This window comes from Sceloporus occidentalis, unplaced genomic scaffold (genome assembly GCF_023333645.1).
Source record: "Sceloporus occidentalis isolate IW3139 unplaced genomic scaffold, rSceOcc1.0.p SCAF_4, whole genome shotgun sequence".
NCBI classification, from domain to species: Eukaryota; Metazoa; Chordata; class Lepidosauria; order Squamata; family Phrynosomatidae; genus Sceloporus; species Sceloporus occidentalis.
In genome coordinates, this window is record NW_028316984.1 from 39,243,651 (window position 1) to 39,265,297 (window position 21,647).

Sequence of the window (21,647 nt, forward strand, 5' to 3'; positions counted from 1 at the left end):
TAAAATCTGGTGAAATGCCTGAAGAGTTGTGATTTGAATTTCTTGGTTCTTGTTCACCAGTGCCTGACCATTCCTCCCCTCTTAAATCAGATGGTCTCTCAGGGATGTTGTATGGAAAGAAGCAACATCTGAGTCCTGAATACCATGGGAGTGTTGAGTGCTAGCTCCAAGTGGCTGAGTCCTCATCAACTTAGTTCTCAGCACTCAGTGCAGGATGTTCGTTATGATTGCTAGCCATTTTTCTACATTGGCAGTGGGGAGAGACTGCCTCATGTGTGAGTATTACAGAGACACGATTAGTGGGAGGAGGCTGGTTCCTTTGCCATTATAGAGAAAATCTGCTGATGCCACATATTCTTACCAAACAAGGGCAAGGGCATAGGAAATGCATAGGCACTGTACCAGGCATTGTACTCCCTGGCTCAAAATGCCTGGTGTCTATAATATGGGTTTCAAAAAAGGTCACTGTGACAGGTTGCTGCATGTTGCGCACGCTCTTGGGCATGATGGGCGATGAGGAAGAAATGGGGGCTGCGGAAGCTGTGGCAAGAATTGGTGGAGTCAGAGGGGAAGCAGCTCTGTCAGGGTCAGCTCCCATCACCTTTTCCATAGGCCCCTCTGAATATTCATAATCAATGGCTCCCTCAGAGCCTAAATCCTCTATTTCTAATTGTTGCTGAATGGAAACTGACTCCAGTATCTCAGGCTTTGCAAGGTTACTGACACAGGGAAGATGCATATCAACCCAAATAGATTCAGTAGGTTTGTTAGCATAAGCAGCTCTGGGGGAGACAGCCATTGCCATGGGAGATGATGTTACGTGTATATCTTTGTGGGTCCTGAGGGAAGCAGCTAAAAGTACACGCGCATCCCGAATTACATGGACGTGCCTTGGGGCATGAGAGCTCTGAGAAATAGAGCTAGGTTTATGGATTTTGCTTTAACTTTCCCATCCCGAGGGCATGTTTGAAAGAGAAGTATGAATGGAAGAGAAAAGCAATAGAAAGGGAGGGGGACTAGCAAGGGAGAACAACTAACAGGAGAACCAAAGGTTAAGCGCTTATTTTTAACATATAGGACTGAGAATTGAAAAAGAAATAGAAAAGAGAGGTTTAAATTGCAGAAATAAGGCCAGAAATTGCAGAGGAGATGGATATATATATGACCTTTCCTGGACAAAGCAAAGCAAAGCAAAGCAAACCCTGGTAAGCAGGGAGTGAGATCAGATCAGCCATCACTGCATAGCAATGTAACTATGGTGGTTATGCATTCGTAACTGCCCAAATGAATTCTGGACAATAAAAATACACACACACTCCGGCACTCAAGCACCATATGTTCAATGGTTTACAGTCTACAACATGGTGCTGGATGAAATATTTAAACAGAAAATTGGGGGGGGGGGGGGGGAATGGGATTTCACCTGCCGAAGCTCTAATTCTCTGTTATACCTTGGAACAGGGCAAAGTTTTTTGCCTATGTCCTATCAAAAGCATTTCTTTTAGCAGATGGGAACACACTGCAATATTTTGTTCTTCACCTAATATGCATCCAATAGAAAGGGAGTTAATCTCAAAGGTGCTATAATATCTCTGTACATACTAATTCTACAGACTAACATGGCTATGTCTTTGAATTCTACTAATATGCTTTGTGTTATTATAATTTCAGCAACAATTAACCAAGATTCTAGGTTACTAAGCCTTTCAGTCAGACCTGACACATCTGTATTGCAAAATCTAGAAGACATCTTTAGAAATATTTGAGAAATTATTTCAGTCTTACCTTTGGATTTTGGAATTAGCTCTCCACAGCTCATTATTCGTACTTCAGCATAAGGTTTACTAGATGCATCTGTTTTCTGGTTTTCTATTTCTCTTACAACTTCTTGTCCCGAGATTACTTGTCCAAACACAACATGTAGCCTGAAAGATTACAGCTTCTTTTTAAAAGCTGACAGACATTTCTAGCAGACAGAAGATTTCAAAGAGTTATCAAATTAAAATTTCCAAATTACAATCAAGAAGTACAAAGGTACTTACCCATCTAGGTGAGGCGTAGGTTTGGTTGTTCTTTGATGTTATCAGGAGCAAGAATTTAAAAAAAGAAAGGGTATGTTAGGATCTTTCGGAGCCGGCTAGATATGGTGCATTATACCATCAGCAAGAAAAAATATATACTCAAAAGACATTATATGTTGAGTCTGTAGTTCAAGTAGCAAGGCATTGTAATGTTGTCAAAGGTATCAACTGGAATATTATGGCAAGAATATTTATAAATTTGAAGGCATTTCAACCATTACATTATATAGATCTAGTTCTCACTTGAATGGTAAGCTTCTATCTAGGCCTTTCTGCAGATGGGAGTTCATATTACTGAATGTTTTGCCTACAAAACAACTTCCTCTACATACAACATTGGATAGCACATAAAGAAGGCTAACCTTTCTGCCTGACATCTAGTTTTCCATAAAGATGAAATGTTTTATACAGAGGAATAGTTAGCGATGTGAGTCCTCATTTTCATTGGAAAGTAGTACAGCCTAAACACAGGCTCACCACTGCAGTTACAACTAGAACATGGCCTCTATTGATAAATAAGAGAGGAAATGCTGGCCAATTTCAGAAATATAGCCCTCCTGATGGTACTGGGATTATATAAATTTATATAGATATTTCACCAGAATATAATGGATTTCACTTGTACTCAAACTAATGTTTGAAGTGTGCATTTGTTTAAAAAATATGGTTAATGTATCATAAAAACTGAGTCAATACTCAATGTTTATAACTACAGTCATCCCTCCATATTTGCGGCTTTGATATTTGCAGCTTTGATTATTCACGGATTTCATTAATATGTTCTCTCTAGGACTGTCTAGGTCCTCCAGTGCAACTCTGTGGTCAACTTTAACTAAAAGTTGCACTGAAAGACCATTTGTAGCTACTCCAGTGCCATTCTATGGTCAGTGTATGTTGGACAGTGACCACAGAGTTGCCCTGGAGGACCTAGAGATGTCCTCTCAGGTAAAACAGTGTTTTTGTTATTTGCGGATTTTCCATATTCACAGGGGTCTTGTTCCCCTAACCCTAGCGAATGTGGAGGGACAACTGTATTCCTTTCAGAGGAAGGCACTGGCCTAACTAAAGAGGAACAGAGGCAATGAAAAGGGTGGGTAAAACAGAAAATACATAAAGAACTGAGGGGAGACAAGATGAAGGAAAGACAACATTTCTGATGGCACAGCAGTCCTCAATATATTACCCTACCTACAACGCCATCTAGGTGCAGCTGGTAAACTTGGGATCACTCTGAATTCAGACTGGAGCTTATTAAAGAAAATAGATTTAATTTTTTTTCATCACAATAAACTCATAGCTTTCTTCAATCTTTGATTCTATTTGGATACTATTCCATTCATGGCACGAAGAGAAAATAGAGCTCAGTTCTGTACACTTCCCTTCCTCCTCACTATAAGGAGACATAAATGAGACGCATGGAGATTTCTTGTTCACCCGTTACCTTCTATGCACAGTGAGAGGCAGAGGAAGGAGCATACAAACCACAGGCTAGTTTCTAATTTCACTAGGGGCAGAATCCTGGTGTCAAAGTAGCACATTTTGCTACCACTAGATATTCAAGAAGGCCTGACATATATGAAAGGTAGCTTGCTCATATATTGATGAGACTATCTGGACTAAATAAGCACTGCCTCTTGACTTCCTATTCAAGTCCCTAAATTCACATCCAGTTTTTCTTTAGAAAGCTCAGAAGAGATTACATAAGGATTTTAAAGGTTTCTTCTCCAGACACTGATCAAGTACACACTAACTTAACTTCAACAATGCTAAACTAGCGGGTGAACAGAGATCTTTCCTGAATTAGAAGACAGTGACAGTTTCCTCTAATACATAGCTGATCTTGATTCTTACATAGAGTATATAACTAAGATATTCAAATTTATTCCCTATAAACTTTTAATCCTATTTTCTACCTCCAAAATAAACATTTCCATAACTTTAAAAGATATTCATACTTTGAGAAAAAGAATTGGCCATTTGAACAATTCTAAGTTCTTACAATTTGAATGGTAAGGACTATCATCCAAATGCTGAAGAAACACAGTGGAGCTGGTATGATACTTACATAAAAAACTGTGAACCATTTGTATCTTTCCCTCTGTTGGCCATTGAAAGGAGAAATTCTTTGTTGTGCTTTACAGCAAAGCTTTCATCTAGAGAAAGCGTTTGAATTACTTCAAAAATCCAAGTATTACCTTGCACTGGCATTTCTTTAGCATTTTAAATAAGGATTGTCAAACTGCACAAATGAATAATCTCAATGCCAAACATTATTCAGACAGGTAAAACTAAAGACAGAGAGACATGTACTATAATTTTCAGTAAAATTTGCAAAATAAAACATTATTTTATCAATTCTGATGAATTAGGATTATCACAGAAGTGAATGCGTAAGTAGAGCTGCCTTACAATTCAATAAATCTGTTGAGCAAGAGCAGTGTACATTAAAGATCTCATTCCTATTAGCCCAAACAGACCATATGAAAACAAGCTCATTATTTTGTCTTATACAAAATGATAGCAATAATATGTAAAGAAAAATGGATAATTCTGGGAGTTAAACATAAGAAAGAAACTCGAGATATTTGTAAAAAGGTGGTGTTATACAGATATGTTTATTACAGTTTTGAATCAGAAACTGCTCTTCAACTCCAGAAAAAGCCTTTTAAACACCATAGCACAATTCAAGCTGCCAGAAAGCAAACAGAATTGTGATTAGCACCTGAAACCATCCACCTTGCAACTTGTGAAGGGAAATACCTGTACAGAAATTGTAAAATTCCAATTTGCTGAACTGTTTTGTACAACTGCCCCTTAGCATTCACATTTACCCCACACTGCCTGCTCATTTTAAGAATCTGTCTGGTTTTCTCTCTTAGGATGATGTAATGTAAGCAACTTTGAAACACAGCTGCTTGAATAGGCACCATCAGTTAGATGGTAAAGGCTAAGTTGAGTAGAGGAAGGTTAGATAGACATGGGATGGAAGATTGTTATAGTCCTCAATAAAAGGGGAATTAGAACCTCAAGAAAGAGAAGAACAAAACTGAGTTGCTATATCATATTACAAACATTACAGGAGAAAGGTTTTTAAAAATCTGTAATTATGGATAAGCTTCTTATCCTCCACTTTGGAATCTCAAGAACAGATTGGGCCACAGTCCTCAATAAATAAATCTGCCTGCAGATAAGGGTAAATTAAAAGTAGTTTTCCTAACATACATATATATTAAACAAATAAACTACGATAGGGAATTTAATACATGACTATTCTTACCTTCAAAAAAGCCACCATATATTGATTCTCCTCCTCTCCCATTTCCTGTACAAAACAAAAAAAATATTACAATATTGTTGATATGTCATGCAATTCTAACATGTTTCTTATCAGCTTGAAAGCCTTCACAGAGAATATTTGATTATTGTAGGCAACTTTAATTTATGTGAAATTAGGAAAATCTTAGAAAACTGATTGTCATGAAGCAGAATGAGACTATTCTATATTTTCTCACCATTTTGTTTTTAACTGCCATCAAGTTGAGTTCGACTTATGGCAACCCTATGAATGAGAGACCTCCAAGTCACCCTATCATCAACAGCTCTGCTCAGGTTTTGCAGACTCAGGGCAGCTGTGGCTTCCTTGAGAGTCTATCCATCTGGAGTGTGCTCTTCCTCTTTTCCTACTGCCTTCTACCTCACCTAGCATCATTGTCTTTTCTAGTGAGTCATGCCTTCTGATATGATCAAAGTACAACAGTCTCAGTTGTCATCTTAGCTTCTAGGGAGAGTGCAGGCTTCATTTGCTCTAGGATCCATTTATTTACCTTTTGTAGCAGTCTACAGTATCCACAACACACTTATTCAGTTCCAAATTCCAAACAATTGGTTTTCTTCCTATCGGCTTTGTTCACTGTCCAACCTTTACACTTATACATAGAAATGGGAAATACGATGGCATGAACCATTGTAACTTCAGTATTCAATTATCTATCTTGACACATCAGGATCTTGTCTAATTCCTTCAGTATGTACCCTTCCGACTACTAAGTCTTCTTCTGATTTCTTAACTGCAGTCTCCATTCTGATTAATGAACAAGCGAAGGAATGAAAATTTTTTTGAACTATTTCAATGTCTTCACTTTCTATTTAAAGTTATACAAATTATCTGTGGTTATTACCTTTGTTTTATTCATGTTCAACAGCAAACCTGCATTTGCATTTTCTTCTTTCACTTTCTTCAGTAATCATTCCAAGTCTTTGCTATTTTCTGCTAGTAGTATAGTGTCATCTGCATATCTTAAAACGTTGATGTTCCTCCCTTCAATTTTTGTGCTATCCTCCTCTAAAGCTAATCCTATTTTATGTATGCTATGTTCAGCATCCAAATTAAACACAGTGTGGTAAAATGTAGCTGTGACTGATGACCTTGCTACTTGGAAATCCTACTGCATCCTCCATATGTGGTAAAAATCTTTGTTGGCATCACTTTACTTGCACAGGGGATTAATGCAATGGTCTTGTAGTTATTGCAGTCTCTATTGCCCTCTTTCTTGGGGACTGGAATGTATTGAAAGTTTCCAATCTGTGGGCATTCTTTTGTTTTACATATTTGTTGACAGGTTTAGAAATAGAGTGCATTCTTGAAGCAGCTGTATTGATATGCCATTTATTCCTGGTGATTTGTTTCTCCCAAGTGCTCTGAGTACAGCTTCCATTTCACTTTCTAAAATTTGAGGCTCATCTTTAAATGGTTGTTTCTTGAATCTATCTGTCACCCTTTCATCTCTTTTATATAGTTCCTCAGTGTATTGTTTTCATTGTCTTTTTGTCATTTGTGTTCTCATACAGGTCATATAACATTCCCATTTTTGAAACTGGTTAAAGAAGTGATGAGCCATGTTCGTGGGAGAAGGAGATTCTAGGAGTGAGGGGCAGCAAGTGAGAAGGGATGAATCCGGGATGGGGCAATGAAAATCCTAGGCTGAGGCAGCAGACCTTGAATACTAGAATGGAGGGCATGAGTGGGAAGGTGAGGAGAAAGAAGGTTAGATAAATAAGGAAGGGCCAGCTGCGGATTATGTCTTTTTGCATTCCTTCCTGGTAATATCCTTGGTTTATGTCCAGAGTTCTTTTGATTCCCAGTCAAATAAGTTTAATAGTGCAAATCTACTACTACTACTACTACTACTACTAGTACTACTATTATATATTACATTTATTTATTTATATTCCATCTTTCTCCCAATATAGGGACTCAAAGTGGCTAACAAAAATTTAAAACAGTACAAGTTAAAAACAATACAAAAGCCTTAAAATGTTGATACAAAGTTTTAAAGAAATTAAACAATTTTAAAAAATTGTCATCTTTCGGCCTCTGAGGGAGAGAGAAGGCTGGCCCAGTTCCATCAGGGGCTAGCCTGAAGAAAGAGGCTCCTCCCTCCCTAACTGTCATCTTTCGGCCTCTGAGGGAGAGAGTAGGCTGGCTCAGTTCCATCAGGGGCTAGCCTGAAGAAAGAGGCTCCTCCCTCCCTAACTGTCATCTTTCGGCCTCTGAGGGAGAGAGTAGGCTGGCTCAGTTCCATCAGGGGCTAGCCTGAAGAAAGAGGCTCCTCCCTCCCTAACTGTCATCTTTCGGCCTCTGAGGGAGAGAGAAGGCTGGCCCAGTTCCATCAGGGGCTAGCCTGAAGAAAGAGGCTCCTCCCTCCCTAACTGTCATCTTTCGGCCTCTGAGGGAGAGAGTAGGCTGGCCCAGTTCCATCAGGGGCTAGCCTGAAGAAAGAGGCTCCTCCCTCCCTAACTGTCATCTTTCGGCCTTTGAGGGAGAGAGTAGGCTGGCCCAGTTCCATCAGGGGCTAGCCTGAAGAAAGAGGCTCCTCCCTCCCTAACTGTCATCTTTCGGCCTCTGAGGGAGAGAGTAGGCTGGCCCAGTACCATCAGGGGCTAGCCTGAAGAAAGAGGCTCCTCCCTCCCTAACTGTCATCTTTCGGCCTCTGAGGGAGAGAGTAGGCTGGCCCAGTACCATCAGGGGCTAGCCTGAAGAAAGAGGCTCCTCCCTCCATAACTGTCATCTTTCGGCCTCTGAGGGAGAGAGTAGGCTGGCCCAGTACCATCAGGGGCTAGCCTGAAGAAAGAGGCTCCTCCCTCCCTAACTGTCATCTTTCGGCCTCTGAGGGAGAGAGTAGGCTGGCCCAGTTCCATCAGGGGCTAGCCTGAAGAAAGAGGCTCCTCCCTCCCTAACTGTCATCTTTCGGCCTCTGAGGGAGAGAGTAGGCTGGCCCAGTACCATCAGGGGCTAGCCTGAAGAAAGAGGCTCCTCCCTCCCTAACTGTCATCTTTCGGCCTCTGAGGGAGAGAGTAGGCTGGCCCAGTACCATCAGGGGCTAGCCTGAAGAAAGAGGCTCCTCCCTCCCTAACTGACATCTTTCGGCCTCTGAGGGAGAGAGTAGGCTGGCCCAGTACCATCAGGGGCTAGCCTGAAGAAAGAGGCTCCTCCCTCCCTAACTGTCATCTTTCGGTCTCTGAGGGAGAGAGTAGGCTGGCCCAGTACCATCAGGGGCTAGCCTGAAGAAAGAGGCTCCTCCCTCCCTAACTGTCATCTTTCGGCCTCTGAGGGAGAGAGTAGGCTGGCCCAGTTCCATCAGGGGCTAGCCTGAAGAAAGAGGCTCCTCCCTCCCTAACTGTCATCTTTCGGCCTCTGAGGGAGAGAGAAGGCTGGCCCAGTTCCATCAGGGGCTAGCCTGAAGAAAGAGGCTCCTCCCTCCCTAACTGTCATCTTTCGGCCTCTGAGGGAGAGAGAAGGCTGGCCCAGTTCCATCAGGGGCTAGCCTGAAGAAAGAGGCTCCTCCCTCCCTAACTGTCATCTTTCGGCCTCTGAGGGAGAGAGTAGGCTGGCTCAGTTCCATCAGGCGCTAGCCTGAAGAAAGAGGCTCCTCCCTCCCTAACTGTCATCTTTCGGCCTCTGAGGGAGAGAGTAGGCTGGCCCAGTTCCATCAGGGGCTAGCCTGAAGAAAGAGGCTCCTCCCTCCCTAACAGTCATCTTTCGGCCTCTGAGGGAGAGAGTAGGCTGGCCCAGTTCCATCAGGGGCTAGCCTGAAGAAAGAGGCTCCTCCCTCCCTAACAGTCATCTTTCGGCCTCTGAGGGAGAGAGTAGGCTGGCCCAGTTCCATCAGGGGCTAGCCTGAAGAAAGAGGCTCCTCCCTCCCTAACTGTCATCTTTCGGCCTCTGAGGGAGAGAGTAGGCTGGCCCAGTTCCATCAGGGGCTAGCCTGAAGAAAGAGGCTCCTCCCTCCCTAACTGTCATCTTTCGGCCTCTGAGGGAGAGAGTAGGCTGGCCCAGTACCATCAGGGGCTAGCCTGAAGAAAGAGGCTCCTCCCTCCCTAACTGTCATCTTTCGGCCTCTGAGGGAGAGAGTAGGCTGGCCCAGTTCCATCAGGGGCTAGCCTGAAGAAAGAGGCTCCTCCCTCCCTAACTGACATCTTTCGGCCTCTGAGGGAGAGAGTAGGCTGGCCCAGTACCATCAGGGGCTAGCCTGAAGAAAGAGGCTCCTCCCTCCCTAACTGTCATCTTTCGGCCTCTGAGGGAGAGAGTAGGCTGGCCCAGTTCCATCAGGGGCTAGCCTGAAGAAAGAGGCTCCTCCCTCCCTAACTGTCATCTTTCGGCCTCTGAGGGAGAGAGAAGGCTGGCCCAGTTCCATCAGGGGCTAGCCTGAAGAAGAAGAGCCCTCCCTCCGGTCCATCTGCCTTGGTCCAGGCCTCAGAGGGAGAGAAGAATGCTGGACCTGATTCCCTCCCCCCTCACCATTCCCTTCTCCTTTTGTGTCATGTCTTTTAGATTGTAAGCCTGTGGGCAGGGAACTGTCTGTTATCCCCTCTATTGTAAACCGCTCGGATTCCCAGTGATTGGGCGGTATATAAATAAAACCTATTATTATTATTATTATTATTAAATACACATTAAAAATGAATACACATTTAAAAACTTTATACAAACCTTAAAATCTGAACTACACAGTATTTTAAAAGCCTAATCCTCAACAGTTTGAAAAAGCTTGATGGAACAAGAATCTTTTTACCTGCTCCTGAAAGGAGAGCAGGGACAGGGCCATCCTGGTGTCTTTGGGGAGGGAGTTCATGATCCTGGGTGTAGCCACCAAGAAAACCTTTTCCCATGTTCCCACCAAATGAGCCCAAGAGCATGATGGGAAACAGAGAGGGGCCTCTCCTGATGATTTTAGTGTTGTAATGGGTTTGTAAATGAAGATATGGTCCTTCAAATAACATGAACCCAAACTGTATAGGGCTTTTTAGATCAAAACCAGCACTTTGAATTATGCCCTGAAATGGACCAGCAACTAGTGGAGCTGTTGCAACAAGAGTTGTGTGCTTCCTGTAGCCAGCTCTAGTTAATAACCTGGCTCCAGCTCTTTGGGCCATCAGAGGTTTTGAAGCACTTTTCAAAGGCAGACCCACATAGAGTACAGTAGTTCAAACAGGATATGACCAAGGCATGTACCACTGTGGCCAAATAATATAGTTTTGTTTTAAAAGTAAATTATTTGCATTATTATTTTCTAACATTCACTAGAAAGACATTTAGGTACAAGATCTCATGAAAATGCATGCACTAAACATAGCATAGACACTGCCACCTTGAGTGTTTTCTTCATAGGACTTGGCATGGCCATTCAGATTACTATTTTATATACATTTCATATCTGTAAACAATTATTTTCAGTAGCCAGTCATACCTTCACTGAAGTCACCTCCTTGGATCATGAAATCTTTCACAACTCTGTGAAACAGACAACTTTTGTAATGCAATGGCTTCTGGGTTGATTTTCCTGTACCCTTTTCACCTGCAGAGGGAAAAACATTCAAATCACATAACTTTTAATTACAGTTTCTCAGAATACAACCAAAGTAAAACACAAATTGCAGTTCTCTTATTACATTATCTATATTTCAAACAAATTGCTAGGACATCACTAAAAACAAACGTTGTTTTTCTATTAAGCTTCTGTGCAACGGCCCAAATCCTGACATACGTATGAAGGTCTGGCACAGTTTACATGCCATATCACAAACTGCTCTGAAACTCTCCTAGATTTTCTAAATGGAAGGACCTATTATTCAAAATATATGTCCCAATGAGCATGTAGACATAGTTTTCTGCTTCTATGATTGTTCTTGTCTGTAAATTCAATGTAATCAGCAACAGGATGCTAACTGTTTAGTTAGTGAAGAAAGCACTGAGGCATTGGTTTACTGAAATATAAACTTATCTCACATAAAGAATAATCGCAAAATTATTTAAAGAAGAGCTTTAATTATGGCTGCAACAAATTTACTTCTTTTGCATATACAATATCCTCAAAAACTCTTTCTAGAAGTCAGGCAAGATCACCAATTAATTTGCTCTGGGTTTTGGGGAAAATAATGTTTTACTTCTCAAACAGTAATAAAAATGGATTCCAAACCAAAAATTTGCTTAACTCTCTCCTCACTAGAGTCACGCTTGAAGCAAAACTAGGATTGTTCTTTATGTTCCCTGCATAGTTACACAAAGAGATTCATTTGCACAGAGCATCTTAGGAACACAAATATGCATCTACACAAATGAGTACTTGAAGAATTTGCTTTACATCAAGCAGTCTTTTCAAAGCATAAGGCAGATCATTCTCCAGAAGTATGAGCTCTAACTAGTAGATGTTCTTTTTTCTTTATTTCTGCAAAGATGTACCCAATTTGCGCCACAAGATAGAGCAGTAGATTCTGTGAATGCCAATGAGAAGGCACAACAAAGCACAGATAATTCCATACCATTAGACAGCAATGCTAAGTGTGCATGCAGCTAGCTATGTGCAAGTCCTTGGTTGGTGAGCAGTCATCCCTACTGCTGTCAACACCCTGTAGCCACACCAGAGACACTATCTACTCCTCAACTATGAATTTGCATGGCTTTGACTACAGTGCCCTCGCTACCCAATGGTAAGTATGGGAACTTCCTGCCCCTACAGCAAACACTGGCTGTTTCACACTATCTTGTCCACTGCAGTTTTTTTCATTCTTCCACAAGAACACCTGCCAGCTTCTACAAAACTGGCAATGGAATCTTGTTAACTTTTGCATTTGGCCACTCTGTACCTCTTCTCCTTTCCAAAAAAGAGGTCAATTAGAAGGACAGAGCTCTGTTCTAGGGACATGGAAGGAAAGAACTGATGAAGCAAAATGGCTGCATTACTTCAGTTTGGCAATTATGTCATCTGCTATCCCTGCCTATTCTAGGTGGTAACATGGTGAAACTCACTTTCTGCAGATTCCTCCTCTCACTAACACAGAGAACAGACACCATTTTCAACATAATTATTCTCATTGTTGTACTATGTCTAGTTGTATTATTTTGTGCGCAGGTTCACAGATGGCTCATCTATGACCATGCATGGAAACCTTGATCAATTCAGGAAGCAATGAGATCCCTCTGAAGCCCGATACAATGTAAGGCACAAACCTTCTTTAGCTCTGGGAGAAGGTAGGGGTTCTACCTTATTTTGCCACTGACCTTCAAAAGGACCCAAAAGACACTGAGAAGTTGTGCTCGGTGAAATATCAGGAAGGGCAAAGTTAGGAGTGATCAGAATTGGCTCATAATACACAATACAACACCTGTATTGGAGAGCCAATATAGTGTAGTTGTCTGAGTGTTGGATTATGACTCTGCAGACCAGGGTTCAATTCCCCGCTTGGCCATGAAAGCCTCTGAGTGACTTTGGGAAAGTCACATACTCTCAGCCTCAGACGAAGGCAATGGTAAACTTCCTCTGAAAAAATCATGCCAAGACAACCCCATGACAGGGTTGCCTCAGCATTGCCATAAGTCAGAAATGATTTGAAGGCACACAACAAAAACAACATGAATTTACTGTAGAATGCTACAGGACTTCACATATTCTCATTTTTAATACACCAATGGAAGAATAACAAAATCATTCAGTACTATTACAGTTCATTTGGGGGCTTGTTGTGCTATATCACTTGAATCATCTTAAGGATAATTACATTTAGACTACAGAAGTCACATGCCCCTGCACTGGAACTCAGAGGGTTGCATAAACACACCTAGCACCTGTTTTTTTTTTCCTTTAGGGACTCTAGGTGGCAGTTTTCCTATGTTTTTGCCCTTCTCCAATGTTTTAAGATTGGAGAGGCTTTAAAAAAAGAAAAGAAAAGAAAAGAAAATTAAAAAACAACAAATGGCTACCCAGAACATATAGTGTAGAAGAACAGAGCAAAATTACCTGCATCAGGAAGGGGAACTGGGAGGGGGGGAATAGAAGGTGCAGGAAGTCTTGGAGTGCCCTTAGAACCAGCCTTTCGTTCTGCATGCAGCCCATGGGCTACCCTTTACCAACTGCTGCATTATACAGTGAATTATATTAACAATTAAAAAATATCTGCAAACCTGTACAAAGGCAGCGAAAGTTCTCACATGTCTTTGGACAAACATCTGAAAATAATTCGAAGACAACTCTTCCAGCTAAAATAAAAATAAAAATAAAAATGCATCATTAAGGACACAGAACTTATGTTCATTGAACATTAATGTGGCCCCTAGGATCAACACGATTCAGTGAATGCAACTAGCCTTTTCACATAACAAAATTTAACATGAAATCCAATGGCATCTCTCTTACCAGGTACGTTGTTGATGGCTATGTCAAAAAAGCAACGAGGTCTCTGGGTTTTCACTCCCATGGCTTCAAAACTTTAAGACTGTAATGGAATTACAAATCAGAAGTTTTCATTTCCAATTACTGAAGAAGAGAATTCTGCTAAATATGAAAGTTTTTTTTAAAAAAAAAAAAACCTTGATTACGAACACTTACAAATGTAGACATTATAGGTATGAAATTACTGTATATACTGATGTATAAGTCTGGAAATTTTAGTCAAAAAATTGGATCCAAAAAAATCTGAGTTGACTTATCCACAGGTCAAAGTAAGTACTGTAAGTACTCTATATAAGGAACCATGCTCTGGTGAAAGGCAAGAGTGTAATCTGCCATGACAGCATGGGCCCCACTCCACTGTCTCATCCAGCCAGCCTTTAGGGTAAGCACAAACTGTTATGCCTGCTGAAATTTTGTTAGTCCATTGGCATTGTATTATATTATATTATTATTGCTTTCCTTTACTTCATCCTTTTCATTCTTTGTTACATGTCCCCAAGTTTTACTCTCAACTTATCCACAGGTCATATCAAAATTCATTATTTTGGCCCCTAACCTGCCCTCAACTTATACACGAGATTGACTGCAATCAAGCCCAAACTTGATGAATTGTTTTTTAAACTTGTATTTTGCATATTTATAGTGTTTTAACTTGGACTGTTTTAGATTTGTTAGCCATCTTGAGTCCCTGTACTGGGAGGAAGGCAGGATATAAATAAACATAAACATAATATATATTATGTTTATATCCCAAGAGCTATGAATTACATATACATACAGATTTCCTAAATTCAGTCATCCAGGAAAAGTTTTAATATTGGCCAGTTTGGCTGGGATTGCATTAACTTGTTATGTTACTAATTAATTTTATGAAACTGAGTTTTTAGAAATAGAAATATTCCATAGAAAAATATACTAGTGGAAAAGTCTCTCCCCACAACATCAGGGCCAGCAACCCAGAGTTTACATCCAGTATGAACAGCTGCACCCTGAAAAAGCTGGAGCAACTACATTATATATATGTGAGATACAGATTTCTTCTAAGTACCAAAGTACCAAAACAAATTAATCAGGACAAAACAAGTGAAGCAGCATTTTCCAATTTATTCATTACAATCTTGCAAGAAGGGGTGTCTCAGGCAAGTAGGCTTTACACCGTCTGAGGTTTCACACAGTATTTATAAGACATTTTCTGTTACAATATTTCTATCTCAATTTTTTATTGGCTAGATCTAGACATGTGATCAATTTTAAGACCTCCTTTCCATGTATGTAAAAACTCCACCCATAACATATCTCATCGTACATCTCATGACCATTTAAATTAGTCATTACAGATTCATAGGTGTGTTCTAATATTCATCGCCCCCCATTACGCATGCTCAAAAGGGGATCTCTCTTGACTTTTAGTAACCCCACCAAAAATATAGTGTTCTTGACATTTAATGAGGATGGAGCTCTCTTATCAGTTGGCTCCAAAAACTGCTTTGCCTCCTTCTTTGCAAAGTTGTCCTTGACTTCCAGGTGCAGTCTTTCTTATTTATTTACTTATTTATTTAAACAGAACACTTAGCCATTTTGATAATCTTAACAGAGACAAAAAATACTGTTTAAAATTACTAAGTCCAGCATATTTTATAAGTGTATCTTATTTATTATCAAACATATAAACCCCCTTTATTCTTATAAAACAATATATTTAATATTTAATAAATAACAATGTTATAAAAAGCTTAACTAAAAACTCTTTTACTAACTTATCTATTTTTATAAAATTCCCTTTCAGTTAAAGGGCCTCAGCTGACCTTTATTCAGTCCTATAAGAATAGATATATTGATTATAATAATATACATGTATATATGTAGTTTCATATTATCTATATATGTAATTTAATTATAGCATACGTTTATATAGTCTAACACGATTTCTATTCTATTCATGTGTTTCTAACTCTTATTAAATCTTATGTGTTTGATTCAAATCCATTTCTCTCAATATATAGTTTGGAAAACAGTGATAAGAGAATAATTAATTATTTGGCTATTCTACTTTCATGTTACAGTCTTCTCCCCTAATTTGGCCTTTTCTTGCCCTTTTCTTGCCTGCGTTTGTAATAGCTGTGCAGTGCAGCCTCTACACATAGCAGAAGAGATGCAAGTGAGTTGGAAGAAGTGATTGCTTGACACAATGCAATTCTATGTATGCTTTCCCCAAAGCAAGCCCCAATGAACAGGACTCATAAGTGGGTATTGGATTGCTGTCTCAGTCCCTTGCCAAACGCGCCAAAAAGGCTGGCATCCTACCAAACTAATTTGCTCCCATGCCTCCTAGGGAATGCTCCTTTTCAGTAGAAATGAGTCCCAGACTGCCTTTGCACTGCAGAAATAATGTACTTTGACATTACTTTAACTGCCATGGTTCCATCCTATGGAATCCTGGGATTTGTAGTTTGTCGTGGATTCAAGCATCCACAGTTTGAAAATGTTCCCAAAAAGTATTAATTTCAAATATCAAACCTTGATTTTCCATTTTTTATAAGGGACACCATTTTGCTATGTCATTATATTTGATGGGACTTGAGCATCCACGGATTTTGTTATACACAGGGGATCTTGGAACCAAACACCAGTGTATAACAAGGATCCACTGTATACCACAAAACTACAAATCCCAGAATTTCATAACACTGATCTGTGGCAAAGCGGTGTCGAACTGCATTATTTCTGCAGTGCAGATGCAGCCCCAGATAGTTCCCTCACTGCAGCATCACATAATTGTTCCAAAGGCAATTTACCATTAGACCCAAATATTATTAAGCAAAAGGAACAACTCAAAATGGAACAATAACACTAAGAAAATTCACATAAAACAATAGTATTAATCTGATTAGGAATATTGCTTACATGACCATTGGCCTAGTTCACATCATAGTCCTAATTCTACAAATAATAGTTTGTTGGAGCAGGAATAAGCAATGAGCAACCAGTCTTTCCTGACACTCACAGTAGGAAATGGTGCTTAAGTACCCCTACATATCAAGTTAACTGTCAATAGTCTAAACTCCTGCTGTGACGTGAGCACTGAAATAATAGTTTACAGCTTCAGAAGACAGCCTTCTCTGAAGCTATACATACAAGGATATTATGCAAAAACATAAGCTTCAACAAACCACATCACAATTGAATGGGTTGTTGACAGCGCTGCTTGCCAGTGGAACTGAGAAGGTAATGACTCCATTTCCCTCACCCTCAAAACTTATTCTGGGGACTGGGTATTTATTATTATTTTCTTATATCCCGCCTTTCTTCCAACATAGGGACTCAAGGTGGCGAACAGCAGATTTAAAACAATACACACATGAGAAGCTTAGGTGCCACACACAGGGCTGCAAAGGAGGAGTACAGTCTCACTGCACAAACAGATGGCTGTTAGCGTGGTGCTGGATTTAGGTCATGGTTTGCTGGACTAGGAACCAGAGCCAATCTGACCTCTTCTTATGGACGGAAGTTTAAAATTAACTTCTGTAGAGAGATTTGGGTCTACAGAGTTAATTTAAGTGTTGAAGGAAAGAGAGGGTGTTCTTTTGTTCAGTACATCTGTGCTTCACAGTATGAAAACCATTTTATTTTGTAAAAATGTATTATGCAAAACATGACCTAAATCTTGATAGTCCTGACTAGAATAGATCCATTGAATAAAAGGGATTTACCTACACATTGACTTACCATTCAACAATTGACTGCATAGGTCTTCTCTTTCTGGGACTAATCAATAGGAGGATGTCAGCCAAAGTATACAGAAGTGAAATAAATTTGGGTTTGCAGCTAACCATATTTAGCATTAAGATTAGCACCGACAAAATGTCAGTCATTGTTATATCCAAATAAACAGAGGATTTCTTATGCATGGTATTTTAATTGGGTTTAGGATATTTGATATCATCATCTTGATGGTTCTGGGAAGAGAATGAAGAGACCATATTTTTAATTTGGCTTTTCAAATTGATTATTGTAAGGATTTTAATTATTTTATTGCTTTGAACTGTTCAGTGATGCTTGCTAGTCACCATGTGCACCTCCCCCCCCCCCCCAAAGAAGAGAGGTAGGATGAAAAAGGAATAAATATATTCACTCTGGACTATTGTGGCAAAAATGCAGAATAAAAACTGGTGGTGAACAATCAGTGTGCCTATCCCTTCTCTATTTTGGTTCTTATTCTGATCAGTGTCTCTTCAGTCAGAAATTCTCAAACTGCAATCTGTAGACCCCTGGCTGCCTGCAATCTCCAGAAGGTTGAGGAAGAATTAAAAAGCCATTAAAATCAAGCCCTACTTTTCCCCCCTGATAATGTTTTGGCTATGTCATTGTACATGGTCCTCATCTAAGATGCACAACTTTCCTAGTATATTGCAAGTACAGTCTATTCATTTTCACCTAAAAATTATGAGCTAAAGGAGCCATTCTCAGTGGCCTATCATACTAAGGTAGTGGTTTTGATTACACTATCATTGAAGAGTGTTGTTCAAATACATTTTTAAAAAATTAAATCTTATGTTAATTTATCATTCCTGAAACAATTGACTCTGAATTTCCAGTGTCAAGACATAGCAATATGGAGAAAAAATTGACAACCATTAACATCTCAACACTTATGTTTACAAAATACAATACACATGCACACCCAGATATGCTCCTCATTCAGGGCACATGATACAAATCTTAAGAGTGCAGATGTTTAAGCCACCTAAATACCTCCTCCTATCTCTCTCTTACTCTCTAGGACACACCACAGCTTAGATCTGAGGTTAATTTTTGGCACACCAGATATTTTGGTCTGCAATTTCCATCAGTCTCACCCAGCATGTCAAAGGTAAAGGGCTGTGGGAGTGACTAAAACAACTGAAAGGCCAACATGGTCTAGAGCAGTGGTTCCCAACCTTCCTAATGCCGCAACCCTTTAATACAGTTCCTCATGTTGTGGTGACCCAAACCCATGAAATTATTTTCATTGCTACTTCATAACTGTAATTAAATAGGTGTTTTCCAAGGGTCTTAGGCGACCCCCATGAAAAGGTCATTCGGCCCCCAAAGGGGTCCCGACCCACAGGATGGTAACCACTGGTCTAGAGTATCTTTGTACAGGTATATTTCCTGAATACCAAAGGATTCATTATAAACCAGATTTTACATCATGTTTGGGCAGTTTGTCATTTTAAAACTGAAGGTCATGTGGACTGATTTCCATGCATTATGTGATCCTGTTTTACAAAACTATTAGGTGGATTGTGTTACAGGTCTGCAATTATAGAATACTGTCCAAACTTTCTATGCAGAGCGAGGAAAGAGGATGAAATAGCTAGTTTGATTAATGGTTTATTGTGGCTTTTCCTCAAAAATGAATTACTGTTACAGGCCAGATTATTCACTTGTCAACTCTGTTTCCTGCTCATATAACTTCAAAAAGTAATGGATTTACCCTAACATCACATATAAAGGATAAGATATGGCATAAGATTTAATTCAGGCATTTAGAGCTGTAACAATGTGTGTCAGCAGAAAACTGGTTATAGTACATATGAGCCTGGGAAAAATGTGAGATGCTCTGGAATGTAAACAAAGCAATTGAATAAGAGCTAGTGTACACTTCAGGTGTGAATTATTTTAAATGGTCAACTAATAAGCTGAATGGGGGTAAAGAGAGAATAAAAAGAAGCCCAGAAAGAGGTCTTATCCAACTTCTCCAACAAAGAAGTATGCTATCCTTAACAATCACACTGTACATGATGGTCTGATAGTTCGATAATTGGGCTGGAATGCTGCCCAAGCGTGCTGTGATATTGGTAAGGCTAACATAAAAATAAAACACAGATATGTCTCATTATGCTTGTAATTGTTTCCTGTAATATACTCTGTAATGTAGTAGATGCTGTTAAGAGATAATAATGTGCAAGGAGATTAAACCTTAAATGTTATTACATAAGAATGCATACTTATTATGGATAATGGGCTAAGTAATATTATTATTATTATACAGTATTATGAATTTGATATAAGGGACAAGATTGTGTACATGTAAAAACCTTTAATAAATGTCTGTATAATTCCTTAGCAGAGACAATCAGAAACTATGGAAAGTGTGGAGAACCTGATAATGTTGATGGTGAATTAAAGGTTGTATCAAATGTTTTCATAGTTAACTAAGCCTGTTGAAGAGCTGAATAGAGAGATAAGGTCCTTATAAAATGGCTTGAAGGGCATATAATATGTTGTAATTAAATGTACGATGCCTTATATGCCATGTAATGCACAGTATCGTCCAAAATCCACATAACAGGATACCTTTATTGGGCCAACCAAACTGCATATTATACATGTTGCAAGCTTTTGAAGCTCCACTAGCTTCTTCATCAGGCAAAGATGTTAAAAATCATACAGGAGAAAGAAAATTAAAAATAACTGACAATGTTACTCATAGCCCTGCCATGTTTAACTTTGGTTAAGACATTCTGGTTGTCATCCTCAGTTCAGATGATATTCATACAAGTGGGCCCCTCCTCCTTCTGACCATGTGGGTACTGGGAGATTCAGTCCAGGAAATTAACTTTAAATTCATTAGCAAGAGAAAAAATTAAATTTCGAAAGCTGGTAATATGTGTAACGCGCATTTTGGTTGCCCCTATAAAGGCATCACTGGCCCTGTCCAGATGGGCCTTTTAGCACGTACTGAGTATATGCTAGGGTTGCCTCAGAGAGTCCTTTACAGACACTTCCTAACCCTAGCATGTACTCCATACGTCAAAATGGTGGCGCTCTGTACAGATGGGCGCTGCCATTTTGACGTGACAGCTGCGTCACGTCGAAACGGCGCAGCTGTTACGTGCTGGCGCCGCTACAGGGCGCTTGTGGCACCCTTTCAGCAGCTCCGAAAGGAGCTCCAAAATGGAGCTCCTCTTGCTGCACATATCGCTGGCACGGCCTTTACACAGCTGCGCCACTGATATGGAAGAGAAAGGGGCTGTGGCCCTTTTCTCTCTCTCCCTGCTGTTGTCAGGGTGTCCTTGGGGCATGAAGCCCCAAGGACACCGTTTCCAGGCTGCGGGGAAGTGGGATTTTGCCGCTTCCCCAAGGCCTGGAAAAGCGGCGGATCTGGGCCTGCTGCTGAGGCCCCGATCCATTGGGGAAAGGGGCGGGTGCAGGCCGCCTATCCGCCACTGTTTCCTGGATTTTGGATGATACTGTACTTTGTTATACGGTCAACCTGGCTACCTCTGGATATGCAATATAATGTTATACAAAGAAACTAAGAGCCTAGACATTACTACGTCTGTGCTTCTCCCGAAGGGGATTGCATATGTGAATGCATGTATCTGAATGAATGTATCTATGAATGCATAAAATAGAGTACCGAAAAAGCTTGTTCAGTTCTCACATAAATATTGTGAAATTCCAAGACTTAAGAATCCTTAAATGCAGTGTTGATGTTGACATCAGTGGTGATCTTGATAGTTTAATCATTATCATGTGTTGGGCATGCAGGTAACCAGAAGCTGATATTGGGACCCCAGAGAGAATCCAGAATTAGCTTGACAAGTGGCAAGAATCCTCAACCTCTCAGTCTAAGAGAAGGAGGTGGGGAAAACCACACCTGTTGCATGATTCCAGTGTAACTTGTCATTTACCTACTTCAGCTCAGGCCAAGTGATGGACCATATTCTCCCATGGAAGCCCACCTTTGTTCTGAGATCTCAAGAGTCCCTTTTCTTTGTACCTCCATCCTCACAGGCATTATAGGTGGGAACATGAGGGAGGGCCTTCTTGGTGGCTGCTTCTAGGACAAGGC

At 40.2% G+C, this 21,647-nt stretch overlaps 1 protein-coding gene across 4 annotated transcripts in view; it reads right to left on the reverse strand.

Annotated features, from left to right (window-relative positions):
- The window catches only part of PPIG (peptidylprolyl isomerase G), a 39,896-nt gene that overhangs the window by 11,896 nt on the left and 6,353 nt on the right, over nt 1-21,647 (reverse strand). For 2 of the 4 annotated variants that reach the window (XM_089519797.1, XM_089519796.1), the window contains exons 2-8: nt 13,772-13,850; nt 13,540-13,614; nt 10,829-10,936; nt 5,359-5,403; nt 4,147-4,234; nt 2,043-2,072; nt 1,786-1,925 (exon numbers count right to left, since the gene is read on the reverse strand). In XM_089519797.1, coding sequence (XP_089375923.1) covers nt 1,786-1,925; nt 2,043-2,072; nt 4,147-4,234; nt 5,359-5,403; nt 10,829-10,936; nt 13,540-13,614; nt 13,772-13,832 — 547 coding nt within the window. In that variant the 5' untranslated portion in view covers nt 13,833-13,850. Of the gene's footprint in view, nt 1-1,785; nt 1,926-2,042; nt 2,073-4,146; nt 4,235-5,358; nt 5,404-10,828; nt 10,937-12,743; nt 12,896-13,539; nt 13,615-13,771; nt 13,851-17,533; nt 17,620-21,647 lie in introns of those variants that run through there. The other 2 variants (XM_089519798.1, XM_089519799.1) reach the window with 2 other exon arrangements.